Source organism: Daucus carota, chromosome 4, assembly GCF_001625215.2.
Source record: "Daucus carota subsp. sativus chromosome 4, DH1 v3.0, whole genome shotgun sequence".
Classification (NCBI taxonomy): domain Eukaryota; kingdom Viridiplantae; phylum Streptophyta; class Magnoliopsida; order Apiales; family Apiaceae; genus Daucus; species Daucus carota.
The window spans coordinates 43,313,014-43,327,974 of NC_030384.2; the positions used below are offsets into that span (position 1 = coordinate 43,313,014).

The following is a 14,961-nucleotide window of genomic DNA, read 5'->3' on the forward strand; positions in this document are numbered from 1 at the left end:
ATCAAACATTAGATTTACTCGTATTTAGTTACTGTTATCTTATAATTTCTTATTTTTTTTATAACTTTTTTTTTTTGTAATTGTTCGATGCACTCTCGTTTCATTTCATTCCATCCACATGAATGCAATTTGGTACAGATGAGTTGTATTTATGAAGGGCATAACCCATTATTTAAAGTAATTTTTGAGTGTAAATAAGCTGTTTACAAAATTCAAGAAAAATAGTCGACTTGTTTAATTCAAAACTCGTAGTATTAGCTTCGTGGAGTCAAAACAGTAACCCCGACCCAACTCTGATAAAGTAGCTGTGAAGTGACTGATTCATTCACCACCAAACTGTGTGGTTTACCAAAGTAACAAGTTTGATGAGATATAAGCGTGCGGATTCAGTCCAAGCTGAGGAGGTGGAGATTATCGGTAGTCAAATATACCTACTAAATCTACCATTTCGCAGAGTCATATATATTGACCACCCTATCTCTGTAAAGTAAGGTCCACACTCTTCACCTCCCACTTGGAAATTTGCGCACATCGTATCATACCAAAACAAATTTGACATTCACTCTCCCAACTCCAATTTCTCTTCAACATTTTCGTAGTATGAAAAAACCACCTTAAAGTAATTTTGGTAAAATTATAAAAGGAAACACTTTTATTATGGTGTGAAACTGCAACAAATTCAAATGATAAATCAAATATTATGACATGCATAACATGATAACAGTTGGTAGAAGACCCTAGTAATTGTGGTGTGAAAATACTACAGGAACTGTGTTGTTCAGAAGTGAATTTCAGCTAGCCTTTTGCTCACAAGTTGAAAATCGTAAAAAGCGGCATGTCACCAAGTGACACCCCCGTTATTATTTGTTCGCAGAATTGCGGACCGAATATCAATTTATAATAATTATATTAACTAAAATATTTTAAACAGTCACATCATTATCGTCATATTATTTGAAATAAATTATGGATAACGAATTCTTTAAGATACCGTTTAGAAACATATATTTCATTTTAAATGATAGATTTCAAATGACAAAATTTGAGTTGTCATTTCAAATTTTTAGATTTATACTCTCTCCGTCCCTAAATACTTTTCATGTTTGTACTTTTCACGTTTGTCAACCCACACTTTTGATCATTCATATCTTTCATTTCGTAATAGCATTAAATATAAAAACTTCACCGTATTAAAGTACTCGTGAATACGAATCTAACAAGATCACATGACTATATTTAGTTTTATAGATTAGATGTAAATTAGTAATTTATCTCATAAACAGTACCGACATCACAAACATGAAAAGAAAAAAGAAACGGAGGGAGTACTAATATTTGAATGTCAGGATTCCAAATGAAATCCAAATCTAAATTCTCAAATAAGTTATTTGATGAAATCTAAAATTTGAAATCCACATTTCCATACAAGCCATAATATTACTTGTTCCAATATCTTGTTAAGTTGTTGATAAATTTTCATGTTGTCATGTGCCCAATAAGTTGAAATCTTTTCCGGCTAATTGCATACTGTCCAGTATCCAGTATGTTTTATATATGATTTCTTAGAGTCACTTGTCAAATTTTTATATTAGTGCTAATTTACTTGTTTTATTTTAGTAAATGTTTAATTACAATAACTTAAATGAACATTCTAGGCTCTACTAAACATAGCTTGATGTAATGAAAGTACTCTATAAAAATAGGTTGATCATGTTCTTATATATTGATACATACACTTACGTCATGCATACAATATATTATGTCAAAAAAATACATTATAAAGTCATATAAAGTTGGTGGGCAGTCATTGAAATAATACTACTAATATAGAATTTTAAAAGTCATAATTGTCAAAATTAGGTACTAAAAAAGGAAAAACAGATTTAATGTTAGTTTCCCTAACTGCTGACTTGTTACAGAGGAACTCAATTTAATATTCAGCTTAGGCTGCTAATGATATACTGACTCTTACTAATACTACGTACAAAAATGGAAGCACTACTACTATTTTGGACTCCCCATTACACACACCCTTTGTATAAGATATTGTAATTTATTCAAAAGGCACTTATATTGCCGGGTGACCTAAATTATTTTATTAGATTAGACTCACCATTTTATAAACAAATTTGAAATTTACAACGAGTTTTTAGCTGACAATATGACATGCCCCTGTATTTTGAAATGCCTTTGATGCGTCGCCATAAATTATGCTTTCATTATTTTAATAAAATATTGACTGATTCTTATATAATAATCTTATCCGTGTATTAGGTTTGTAAATATTCTATTCAAATTTAAAATTATTAGCATATTTTTCTGGAGTAATGTTACGTATTTCAAATTCTGTTTCTAAATAACGTGGAATACATATAGTTAATTTTAATTAGATTATTTATTTGCATAAAAGGGATCTCAACTATTATTACCGTGAGTAAAATCAATCATATATTGCAAACTGGATATGAGAAAAAATTTGAAAATATTTTTTGAATTATATAGCATTTTCCCTTGTTAATATAATATATAGTAATGAGCTAGGTATAATCATAATGCCATAATCATTTTAAGTGTTTTAATTTAATTAAATTCGTTAAATAGTTTTATTTTGACTTTCTTAAATGCGTTCACACGTTTTAATAAATATAATTATTTTCAGGCAAAAAATAAATCGACCGCTCTACTTGCAGCGACAGGAATAAAAAATTGTCTCAAGTTACATTATAAGCGAAGACGCGAGGTTGCCACTGAACTAAACACTTGGACCACAATACAGACAGAAGCCATAACATGTAACCTATGTACGGCATTTAATTCCTAGGATCAAAGTCTGACCCGACTCGATTTTATAACCGGAATTACTGATTTCTAATTTCGATTAATTTCGGGTAAATAATTAAAGAGGCATTTTTGAGTTAATTTGGACAATTAATCCGAAATTATCCGTAATTGTATATATGTATATTTTAAAATATTATACTTTTGTAAAAAAAATACATACATTTGACATTATTCAAATTTAATAAATGTTATGTTATGATCGGCTCAGGTTTGAGTTATATGAAGTCATGAGAATTGGATTTCGAGTTGAATATTTTTACGTATTAAAAGTTTGAATCCAATTAAAATTTGATCAAATTTTCAGCTTGACATGAATCGGACCTTATACCTGGTATACCGTCTGCCCTAACTTACACATACACACAAACAAAATTATTCCTTAAATTGATACAATATTTCATCGGATTATGGGTAATGGATGGACTCTGAAAGGCTGCCGAATGAAAGTTAATGGAGAAGAGTACTTCTTTGTTGTACTTTTTAGATTTTGATTGTACTTTCATTATTTTTTTAAAAAGAAAATGGGATGTATAGCCAAAAAAAGAATAGTTACACATCAAAGTATTAGTCATATTTCAAAACAAAAACTAATTTTTGATCTCAAAATATAATAACATTCAAGGTTATTTTAGCTTTATCATTGCATTAGCTTTGATGCAAGTCTCTTTTAGGTGGAAAAAAAAATATTAAAATACAAAAATATCTCTAAATTGTCCTAAATATGTAGCATGACACATGACTAATAAATATCTAATACGTGTAAAAAGGTTTATACTTTTTTATTTAAAAAAAATAAAGAAAGAAAGGGGGGATTCAATATTAACATGAACAAAAATTGTGAAAAAGAGAACCTTCAAAACTAAAAATTGGAACTCAAACTAGTGCCGGAAGTTGTCCCATGTTTGTGGGAGAGTCATATAGCTGTATATAATATAAGCACATAAATAATTTCATTAGTGTGCAGTCATTTTGCCATGTCCAAATATGAGTACGGATTCTGTCCAAAATCAATGAGTGATATCACCACTTAGTCCAAATAACATATGAAAATACATATGAACCACCCCAGGATAAACTTAAGAACAAGGTATTTGACCGAGAGGAGCAGATGACGGATGAACTTCTAATGTGGCCTAAAGGCACACAAGAGGCTGAATTCGAAAATGTCGAGCGAGAAATTACTAGACACTATTAGTCCTAGGAGAGCAGAGCAGATAGTTAGAATATAAGTCGACGAAACATGATTAATCTGTGACGGGGGTTGTGATTGTCCAAAACTTAATATTGTGCACACTAGTTCACGGCTATTCAGTGAGCTGTTGGATTCAGACTGATCCAGGAATATTCTGCACACTGATTTACTATTTATAAATTGGCTGTTGGATTCATATTTATTTATCTGTAATTTACTTTTCCTTGCGTGCGTGTGTTGAGTTTTCGCCTCTACCAAATTCAAACTCAATAAATCCGGCCCTCCACAATACGGTTGAAAAATGTTCAGTTACAGGTTCATTAGGTATCAATATTTTCATTTAACAAATTATGACATCCCCTTTTAAAACAAAATCCCAAGCGTTTGATACAGATTTTGTTACTGATCACCTCTCGATCAGATGGTAACTCTTTCGCCACGCTTACTCGTTCATCTAAAACGATATTTTTAATAATGTGAAAGCACATCACAATTCACAAGTCATTGTGTGAGAACAGGGTAAAATCTGGTAGAGAAAAGTCGGAGGAATTGACTGTTTAGCTACAATGTGAAAGCAAATGAATCTAGCAAGAAATACAAAGAGATAGGTCCATTCTAGATAGGACTTATTATTCCAAATGCATGCATGAATAAAATGCGAGACTCATTTTCTGCGCTTCACTACCATTTTCTTACCTATATAATGACGTATACATTATGGATAAACATCTCCTGTGTAAATTATTCATCTACTGTAATTAAATTCATTAGCTTTTTTTCCTATTATTATAATTTTTCAAAATAAAATTGGTTGGACATTATAATGATAGTAATATTATAATATTATATGAGGTGATCTGAGGCTTTAAGCTCGGTTGCGGTAGTCAAACATAAAAGTCTGTCTCTCCTTTGAGGCTGCTATAAATAGAGTGAGGGAGAGAGGGTGTTATCATATGAGGTGTACATAGGATAGTCTGTATGATATCTGGATTTTCATATAGTATCTAGTTTGTAATATTATAGCGCTAGAGACATAAAAAAGTTGATACATAGAAATCATAGAGATTGCAGCATATTTATATAGAGATTGAGAAGAGATGGGCGGAGGGAGAGCCCCTTGTTGTGATAAGAAGAATGTGAAAAGAGGGCCGTGGAGTCCTGCAGAAGATATGAAGCTCGCTGCTTTTATCCAGAAGAATGGGCATGGTAACTGGCGCTCTCTCCCTAAACTAGCTGGTGCGTCTCTCTCTCTCTCTCTCTCAGTCTTTCTCTCAATTTTAACTGCTTGGATTGCCGGAGAGAATTTTAACTGTGTTTATTTAACTATAATTAGATTAACAGAATTTTGATGTTCGCTGTTTGTAGTTTGGTTCATTTACATGCATGATGGTACAAAGTTAGGCATAATATCATCAATCCTACACTAATATCATCATCTCTAAAGTCTAAACTCAAATAAAATTACAATAGCAAGAAGAAAACAAAGAAGTAATTGACCAAGGCACTTGCAGGAGACAAAGTGACCTCCTTTTGACTTGTTAGGTTTTTGAATTAATACCTGTCTTTAAATTGATAGATTAACCAACAAAAACATGGCCATGTCTATTATTGTGTGCCATTGGTGTTCATCGCGCAACATAACTGAGCCACACAAGAAATTAAGTTGTATCTAAGGTTGTTTGTTGGAGTTTTAGATGCCCGGGTTTCAAATTATTTTTGATTATAAATTGAAGAATATCTGTTTGGGTAGAAAATCAAAATTGGTTTAAGGTTAGAGATAAGTCAAAAAATGATTTAAAGCAGAAAAAAATAAGATGTATTTTTTTTGAAGTTATATTTTTTTAATAAAAATCAATTTCAACATTAAAATAAAGAACACATCATATTTATTTTTTAATATTATGTATAAATAATTAATAATATAAAATTATCTAAATAGACAATTTAAACCGGTAATTCATTAAAGTCAATTCTAAATTTATCCAAACGGGCTCTAATCTAAAACAATTGACAATATTATGATGTATGCATTCTAGGTTGCGTAGTTAGCCAGTTAACATTCATCCTCGTACGCTAGTCAAGTATAAAGTTGAACTACCTTTTAGATACTTCCATCACATAATTAAGATGATTATTATTGTTATTTTTTTTTTGAATTAAAAAAAACATAATTACAAATTCTGATTTAATCATGGGTCAAAACTTATAAAACGTGTACAACCAAATCCAGAAAACTATTTAACAAATTTAATTAATGATTTGTACTAAATACTGCATGCAGATATACTTTAAATAATCATTTTATTCGAATTGTATTTTTGAAGTATTATTTTCTCAATAATAATTGAGGGAGTAGTAGTGACATGAGTTAAATAAATATTTTAGATCATGCATCATGTATACTGTTTAATTGATATATATTATTGCATGAATACAGGGCTACTGCGATGTGGAAAAAGTTGTAGATTGAGATGGATAAATTACCTGAGCCCCAGCGTGAAGCGAGGCAACTTTACTCTACAAGAGGAGGAAACCATTATCAAGTTGCACGACTTGTATGGAAACAGGTAATTAATTTAACTTCACATTATTTATATCTCTTTCGGCTAAAAGCTTAACTAATAAAATTATTTAATCAATTCTAATATTATGTAAAATCTACAGATGGTCGAAGATTGCAGCTGAGTTACCAGGACGAACTGATAACGAGATCAAAAATGTCTGGAACACACACTTAAAGAAAAGATTATCAGGGAAATATTCCCAGTGCCGCAGCAATATCAGTAAAAATAAATTACCCAAAAATGATGAATGTTCATCAATAATGATCGCAGCATTATCTTCCGTATCTTCAACTAGTGCTACTTCAAATACTGGTGCTGAGGTTCCATGTCAAGAAGACAATAAACAGCCTACAAGGGATCATCGTCGTGATCAATGTCCTCCTGTGGCCACAATGCCGGAGATGTTAACAGAGATAACACCACAGATTTGTCCGGATAATAATGCTAAGAAAGAAACATCTAGAACAAGTTCGTTTTCTTCCAATGCATCGGATTATTCGAGCTCTGCTCAACCCTATCATCAAGCTGGCAATGCAGATAAGGAAATGGAGTCACTGTTAAGTTACTCTGAGGAAGTTCCTAGTGATTTTGATATATGGACTGTGTTGGAAGACTTCGAAAAGTTTGAGTCACAGCAAGAGCAGCAGCTGGTGCCTTCCTATTTGCAAGGCTCGAGTTCTGGAGATGAGGATTATATTATAAATCATGACATAGAATTAGCTGAAAAGAGTGAGTGGTACAGATACTTAGAAAATAATGAGATTGGACTTGTGGGAATTATTGGAGAAGAAGAAAATATTTCTCAAAATGGGAAAACTGGAAATGGGTTTTGTGAGGAGATGAGCTTGGAGCCAGAAATTGATCCTGACATGGACTGTTTAAAACATTGGCCACCTTCACCTCACATATTTTGAAATTTATGTTGACACTGTAATGTAATACTAGCATTAGATTAATTATGTTCGGGGATGGGGATTAAGGAGAGATTAATATGCTTGGAGGCGGTAATTATGGTGAGGTTATTATTTCTTTGGATATGTTCCTTAAAAATTATAGTATATAAGTTTCTCACTTTATACAAATGTTACTAATTCACTATGTAATTGAAGCAGTGGTGGTAATGCAATAAACTTTTTGGAAAATAGTCTTATACTAACACGCTGCTACCGAGTTTTAAAATAGGAGGAAAGCAAGTGAAGAGGAAGTAAAGTTATATAACTTTCACTCATATGCGTGCTCCCGGGTTTTTTAAAGAGATGAAAATGAGTGAAAGTGAGTGCAAATATAGCATAGTTTCACTCCAAAAATGGGATGAAAGTGAAAGCACTTGCTTTCTCTCCTAAAAAAACTCGGGAGCAAGGTCTAAAGGTTGCGATAGTTGATTAAACTTATAATTATTCTGTAAATCTGAAATGCAGCGGTAGTTGTAAAGTTGTCTCTGCAAATTTGGAATGAAGCACAGCATTTGATTATAAAAATGAATTTTTATATAATGGGGCCGTTTGGGTGAGCTTAAAATAAGTGCTTATTGCTTAAAATAAAAAAGTGAAGTAGAAGTTAGAAGCAAGTTAAGACTTATAAGTGATAAAAGTGTTTGGGAAATAAGTAGAAGCCGTGAGACAAAAGCTAGTAATCGTAGCTTTTTTTAAGTACGTCTTGACTTCTTACACAAACGGAACAAATAAGTGCTTCTAACTTATAATTCAGAAGCCGGGCTTATAAGCTCCTGCCAAACACCCACATTGACTTGTGAAGTTTCATAGCTAAAATACAATATAAACGTTCATCAAGAAATATATGCAAATGCAAGTGTACTTGTAAATGAGTCAAAAAAATCCAAATGCTCTCGTTGAGAGTCGAACTCAAGACCTCCCGCTTACTAAACGGGTGCTCTAACCAACTGAGCTACGAGAGCTGCATGCTGCGTGCTGTTGCCAAAGGTATTGTAGCAAATAAACAACTCTGTTGGTCTAAGATCCAAACTGAAAAAGATGATCACAGAGGCATCATAATTATTTGCAAGATTGTGAAGTGATATGACAAATTTTTGGATGAGTCAATATTTTTATTCTCCATTCTTCAACTATTTTTTCTTGGCATAGATTCCTTTTTCATTGTCTAGAATAGTCATAGCAACTGTAACTCAGCGGAAAATCAAGCATTTCATCACTTGGAAAGAAAATAAAATCACGCATCCGTTCAGAATTTTCTAGAAGATACATCAAGTTGCATAACAATAACAATAACATCAGCGTCACTCAACAACAGTCATTTACCAAATAAAATGTGTCTTCCTAGTAAGAAGAAACTAATGTTAATCCCCGGTTTCGCTAAGAAGACTATTTTCCTCCACGCATTATAGAAGATAGATTTATTCAACTTCTTGTAGATAATCCTCGATTTCAGCTGGTGTTAGGACCCTGCAGTAAAAAGAGAATCGAAAGGTTTGAATTAGGAGAGTCTTAAACCTGATAAAATCCATACTCCCAAAAACTCGATCAGACTTGCCTGAATTGCTTGTCAGCACCAATGATTCCAATCTCTATATTTTTGCCAGAAATTTGCCCTTCAAATCTGAGAAAAAGATATTAAGCAATATTAAGTTACTGTCATTACACGTGTATCTGATTTAGACTCTGACTTTGTTTCTCATCAAAAATTCCTGCTTAGAAGCACAAACTTGCTACTAGGCACAAGCATGCAAGGCCCCAAAGTGCTCATTATAATAGATTTGGATGCCTATGCATTGATCAATTGCTTATAATTTAGTCAAGCAGAGTAACGTTGTTTCCTCCCCCACATGTTTTATAACCGAATTGGTCCTTTGTCAGAGAAGCACCATACAGAGGATCAAATCAAAGAAACACTTGCACACACTTACTCGCTAACACTGCCCCCAAAAAAACCAAAAAACTTACCCCTCTTTCAAGGTCAAGATGGCAGTGTGCACAGCATCATCGAGTTCCATATCATCTGTGTATCTACAGGAAATATTTAAGTTGACAATGAGAGGGAAAGTAATGGAGTATCAACTATAATAGTGCAATAAAAGTGATTGGAGGCGAGCATTGACAGAAACATATCAAAGAAAAACTCTTATATAAAATTAAAATAGATAACAAGCAACATAAAGGATCTAGGCCTTCAGATAGTACAGCACATGCTTCATGATAGAGATAATTTGTCAGTAAAAGGGCGGTGCAAAAATGGATACTACATTGATTCTCTGGTTCAAAAAAGAAGACCACAACTGTAACTAGTTTTCATTCTATAATACGGGTCCACCTCCAACTCATAGCAGGAGAACATCATAATATACAATGTTTTTTGGCAGGGCCGGCTCAACCAAATTTGGGGCCCTAAGCAAAACTTAAAAATGAGGCCCTTCCATATTTATATATAATTTTTTTTGATATAATATAAAATTATTAATATAAGACTTTTAACTCAATATTGGATGTTGAACGATGAAGATGAGAAAGATATCAAAAAAAAGATTATAATAGTTCAGTAGCTGGTCGTTGAGGAAGAGTTATAAATTGATAAATTGATGTACACACAACAGTCAAAACTAAAAATAGAAGCTTAAACACTAATTTCATCATAATTATTTGTGATAATATATATATATATATATATATATATATATATTAATTCTTTTGAACAAATATTCATATAAATATGATAAATATTATTTAAAGAAACATAATAAAAATAATTTATATTTCAAAAATCTTTCAGAAAAAATGATACTTTACTTAATTATTCTCATTTTTAAATAATAAATCAAATTTTTTTATATTAATTAAATATATGAAAAAAATTAAAAATATTTGGTAAAAGTTTGTTTTCAACAAATTTTTAATAAAATAAATATTAATATTTATGTATTCAGATATATATAAAAGGGTTTTAAAAATTTGGGGGCCTTTTTTTGTTTGGGGGCCCTAAGCCCCTGCTTAGTTTGCCTTATGGTAGAGCCGGCCCTGTTTTTTGGTACCTTAAGCAGCCACCAATGTTTGCAAGAACTCCAGATTAGAGGTAGACGTGGAAAACTAAGTGAAATCAAAATATTAACATATATCGCAAATAGGACTTTTTTTTCTTTTTGCTAAATTCAAATAGGACGATTCTTTGCATCATTTCACACTCCACTCTTATATAAAGTGATGACAATTAAGTACAGAACCTACAAAGATTCGAAGAGGTTCGGTAAAAAACTGTGATGAAAGAAAGGCATAGGCATAATACCTCTTCTCAAGAAATGTTTTCGCATTCGAGACATTTTTGCCCATGGCTGAAGCTTTCCAGGAGAAGTATGAACCTGATGGATCCACCTGCAGTAGAAACAATAAAGAAATTCCTGGTAAGTCCAGGTATCAAAATGACATACAGGACAAAGAGAATGCCTTTCTAAATAGTTGTACTACAGCAATAATAGTACAATAGTCTCTAAACTCATATGAGGGTTACACTTTTCCAGACTCTCAAGTCTCAAGCTTACTACAGAAAAAGTAATGCACATGAGCAATTACAAAATTTGTCATTGGTTGACATCACTGCTGGCCTTGTAAATGGGTAACTTGTACAAGGTGTGGAAAACCACTGCCAACTGCTCTTTACAAGACATGCTATATATAAAGTCAAAGTTTGGTTATAGTTTTTTACTTTTCAAATCTAAATTATGTGTCATTAAAGATATGTAAACTAGATCTAAACATGAGAGGTTAATTGCGATAGAAGATGAGTGTTATACCTGATAAAGTTGTGGACCCTTGTCATCATACCCAGCAACCAGAAGCGAAACACCGAATGGCCTTACACCACTTCATAACAAACAGACAAAATAAAATATTCAGAGATATGTAAAGATGAGGCGATAAAATCTCTTCTACAGGTCTAGAGTAGATTTTGATTATATTTCTTCAGGTCACCAGTCCACCACATTAAAACAGATTTTGAGAATTTCGCTAAGTAAATAATGATCTCATCAAGAAAATCGCCTGCTACATGAGATAACATTCACCATATTAATTAGGCAAGTACAGAGAGTACATGCAAACCTTCTATAATTTTCTACGACTAGACAACCTTTGACAATTGAGGCTTTGGTCTTTGAGCTCCTTTTCATTGCAAATTATTTTATATGAAAAAGTTAAAGCAAAAACAGCAAAGAGAAGGCAATTCACAATTGAGAGTTAAGATTCTTACAAAATAAAACAATATAGACTGCTTAAAAGTACAGCTTATTGCTTATTTACACTTTATTATGACTAATATTAAAGAGAAGGTCACGTTACACTATAAGAGCAAAGAAGTAGTTACCCTGACTGAGTGAACTCTTGCATGACAGCTGCTGTTTCCCTAACAAGTTGTGTAACAGGGATAGCTTCCTAGAAAATGCCAAGAAACGCACAATATATCATTTATGATGTTCGTAGAGATGATGGTGATTTAGAACACAAAGATAAATTATTACTTACGGCACGGAATACGTTAATAGTGTAGTGTATGAAATAAGAAAATTTAAATTCAATCCATATTTTCATAATGGACAAAATGCTGACAGCCTGACACTCTCTCAATATATGAGAAAATCAACTAGACCTTAATGACAAGGGAACAAGGATAAAGACGCAAATGAGAAATATGCATTGTAACCTGTCTATATTACACAAAACTTAATGAGAATAATAGAGGCATACTTTGTACAAACGGTTATACTGCTCTGCTTGCTTCCTGCTTTTTCGAACTAAAACTCGAGAATCAGGACCCATTCCACTGCACAAAAGAGTGATATTAGCAAAAATATGTGCATATACAAGATAATAAAAGAGGGTGAGGAGTGAGGGGGAGGAGGGCCACAAGGGGGAGGAAAGAAGAGAAGAACTTCACCAGAATCTTTTCCAAATGCATCTCATATTTATTTTTAGCGCGGAACTTCACTAGTAAATCAATCAACTAAAGAGCTACCCAACACTTATCCCCCCACCCCGCCCCACCCCCACATAGCATTCACTATTCTATATCTTGAGATGCAGAATAAATTATCTAGACTTCATTCACAATAAACCTATGAGTTGATACTGGATCTACTACATTAAAGGCTCTGTTTCCATAGAAGTCTTTACTAATTCTACTTTATGAGCTATAGAATGCTTTTTTTTTAATATATAATATAGGTTGACTATATGAGAGCACGTCTATACCCTGTATCTTTTTCATAGGGAGCACAGAGATATATAGTTTAGTTTATTCGCTCTTTATAAACTAATATAAAATTTTCACCTCCCACCTCAACTATTATGGGGACCACAATATCGTCATAAACTGTATAATATCATGATGTGTTCTTCCCTGTCATGTTACGTTTATATCTACCTTGGTGTATATTTAGAATTGGGGATTCACCATGCCGGAAGACTAACTAGAAAACCTCTGCTGAATAACATGCCATTTTCTCATTGTGATTACATTAATATGTTGTATTAAAGCTTAACGACAAAGTAAAGAAAGTAGAGATGTATATTCAAACCTGTAAACAACTCCAATGTTTGGGGTCAAAATCTGGATTTTTTGCACCTATAGTATACAAATTAAGCCAAGACATATTATTTATGATGATGTTGAAAGGAGAGAGTGGATATAAAATGATGCAGACAGCTTAGATAAGATTACTATAATTCTGACATAAAAATTAAAATAGGTTGCAAGTATTAATTGACAGCCACAAAGAATGAAAAGAGATGTCGTCATTTGACTATTTAAATATTGACAACCTAAAATCCTGACAATGTTACAGCAAAACCCCTATAAAGGAAAGGAGAAACCAACAACAGGGTCATTAAGCATGCATTGACAATGAAGTTGTTGATCATGGACTTGGTATTGCCATTGGTAAGTATGAGAAGACCCTAAAATCAATACGATCTTACAATCAGATAAGTAGCATATATAAACCACTTTTTTACCAGGCAATTGTTGATAAAATTTACTTCACATCAATACATGAAACAAGATTTGTTCTGATCAATTAGAATCCAGAAGCTGTTTAAATTAGCAACGGCATGACGGTATAATCTTTCTTTGTGATAAAGATTTTATAACAAGGCCACCTGAGTCGCCTCTCCTATTAGAATATACTCAAACATTATCAGAACTGAAATTAAAATTATAATGAATACATAGAAGTGTATATCAAGCTAAGAGGAGATAAAATGGTGAAGTAGAACGTACTGTCACGCCATCTAATAAATGAAAAGAGAATAAACAATTCTTGCATATTAGAGCAAGTAAGGCTGAGAACAGACAGAAATTATACTCACTGATGTTTCATCAACCAAAATAGATGGCAGTTTCTTTTCTGTTGCAATAACAACACCATTAGCAGCTGCAAACATCAGGTACAAGTGAACACATTAGCCAGTGCAGAAACATACATAAAAGGTATATGATGTAGAAACAGTAAAACAGCAGGTTAAGAAAAAAATTAGTACATTGGTTTTAGGGAATGCTTTGTACTTATAAGGATAGTCCTTGTCAACGCTATTTACTTCCAACAATTTAAACATAAGCAACAAAATTTTTCCCAAATCAAGAATTTATCAAAAAAATGTATACCTTTTATTCCTAGAGATGTTTGACCGGATCCTACAGCCGTTAAAGCGTGTTCTATCTGAACAAGCTTTCCAGAAGGGCTGTTTCAGAGCAAAACATGTGAAAAAGAAACTCTTGAGATACATATACCCATGAAACGAATTAAAGCAACTTAGCTAGATAGGTGGTGTAATGAATCCTGTACCTGAAAGTAGTTAGCGAAAACGAGTACTGCGAATCACCCATAGTGTACTAAAAGAAAGTAAAATATGCCCTGTAGAATGAACTGCATCAATTGAACTTTGTCAGATAAATGATTGAATTTTTAACATTTCTACTCCAAACCACTGTGAATACCTAAACATATTCACTTTAAAAACCCATAAAAAGCTATAAAACCTTGAACTTGATCTATACATACATAGAATCCAATAAAACAACAACAAAAAAGTACTATAACATTCATACATCATACCAATTAGCAGTGATCTTCAAATGCAAAAGGATCTAAAGAATTGCTTATTACACATACATAGATACAAACATTTGTGTGCGTTTGTGTGTTTATGTCACTTAAAAAATGAAACCCAGAATCTATAAATAAGTAATTTGTACCTCTTGATGTTGCTTGTCTCAAAGTTTGAAGCTTTTCGATTTGATGTTCTTCCTCCCCAAGCTAACTCTTTCTCTGTACATATAGAACTATATATGTGCATAAATAAGCCCAATTATCACAGACCATTCACTTGGGCTTTAATCTCGGCCCAT

General features: G+C 32.5%; 2 protein-coding genes and 1 non-coding gene across 5 annotated transcripts; 1 reads left to right on the forward strand and 2 right to left on the reverse strand.

Annotated features, from left to right (window-relative positions):
* The first annotated feature begins 4,947 nt into the window (after window positions 1-4,947).
* Window positions 4,948-7,626, forward strand: LOC108217745 (transcription factor MYB4). The gene is made up of 3 exons (XM_017390624.2): window positions 4,948-5,269; window positions 6,471-6,600; window positions 6,698-7,626. Exons 1-3 carry the CDS (start codon window positions 5,131-5,133, stop codon window positions 7,509-7,511), a joined length of 1,083 nt encoding a protein of 360 aa, XP_017246113.1. The 5' UTR covers window positions 4,948-5,130; the 3' UTR covers window positions 7,512-7,626.
* An 812-nt stretch (window positions 7,627-8,438) lies between these two features.
* Window positions 8,439-8,512, reverse strand: TRNAT-AGU (transfer RNA threonine (anticodon AGU)). The gene has a single exon. It is a non-coding gene; the product is annotated as a tRNA-Thr (tRNA).
* A 228-nt stretch (window positions 8,513-8,740) lies between these two features.
* On the reverse strand, window positions 8,741-14,948 carry LOC108219163 (proteasome subunit alpha type-2-A). 3 transcript variants are annotated; one of them, XM_017392459.2, is made up of 12 exons: window positions 14,809-14,948; window positions 14,399-14,479; window positions 14,218-14,294; window positions 13,923-13,987; window positions 13,133-13,179; window positions 12,303-12,378; window positions 11,923-11,990; window positions 11,354-11,423; window positions 10,849-10,934; window positions 9,516-9,578; window positions 9,106-9,171; window positions 8,741-9,017 (listed from the first exon to the last, which is right to left on the reverse strand). In XM_017392459.2, exons 2-12 carry the CDS (start codon window positions 14,437-14,439, stop codon window positions 8,969-8,971), a joined length of 708 nt encoding a protein of 235 aa, XP_017247948.1. In that variant the 5' UTR covers window positions 14,440-14,479; window positions 14,809-14,948; the 3' UTR covers window positions 8,741-8,968. The 3 variants fall into 3 exon arrangements, with proteins under 3 accessions (XP_017247948.1, XP_063947579.1, XP_063947578.1); XM_064091509.1 differs by having other exon boundaries at window positions 14,399-14,467; window positions 14,809-14,889; XM_064091508.1 differs by lacking the exon at window positions 14,809-14,948 and adding an exon at window positions 14,669-14,808.
* Window positions 14,949-14,961: the final 13 nt, after the last annotated feature.

Bases quoted from the DNA above. Each gene is read 5' to 3' on its own strand.
- LOC108217745 (XM_017390624.2), top strand. From the start codon at position 5,131: ATGGGCGGAGGGAGAGCCCCTTGTTGTGATAAGAAGAATGTGAAAAGA. The intron at 5,270-6,470 runs GTGCGTCTCTCT...GCATGAATACAG, and splicing joins CTCTCTCCCTAAACTAGCTG to GGCTACTGCGATGTGGAAAA. The intron at 6,601-6,697 runs GTAATTAATTTA...TAAAATCTACAG, and splicing joins CACGACTTGTATGGAAACAG to ATGGTCGAAGATTGCAGCTG.
- LOC108219163 (XM_017392459.2), bottom strand. From the start codon at position 14,439: ATGGGTGATTCGCAGTACTCGTTTTCGCTAACTACTTTCAG. The intron at 14,295-14,398 runs GTACAGGATTCA...GCTCTGAAACAG, and splicing joins TTTTCGCTAACTACTTTCAG to CCCTTCTGGAAAGCTTGTTC. The intron at 11,424-11,922 runs GTAACTACTTCT...TTTGTTATGAAG, and splicing joins CAAGAGTTCACTCAGTCAGG to TGGTGTAAGGCCATTCGGTG.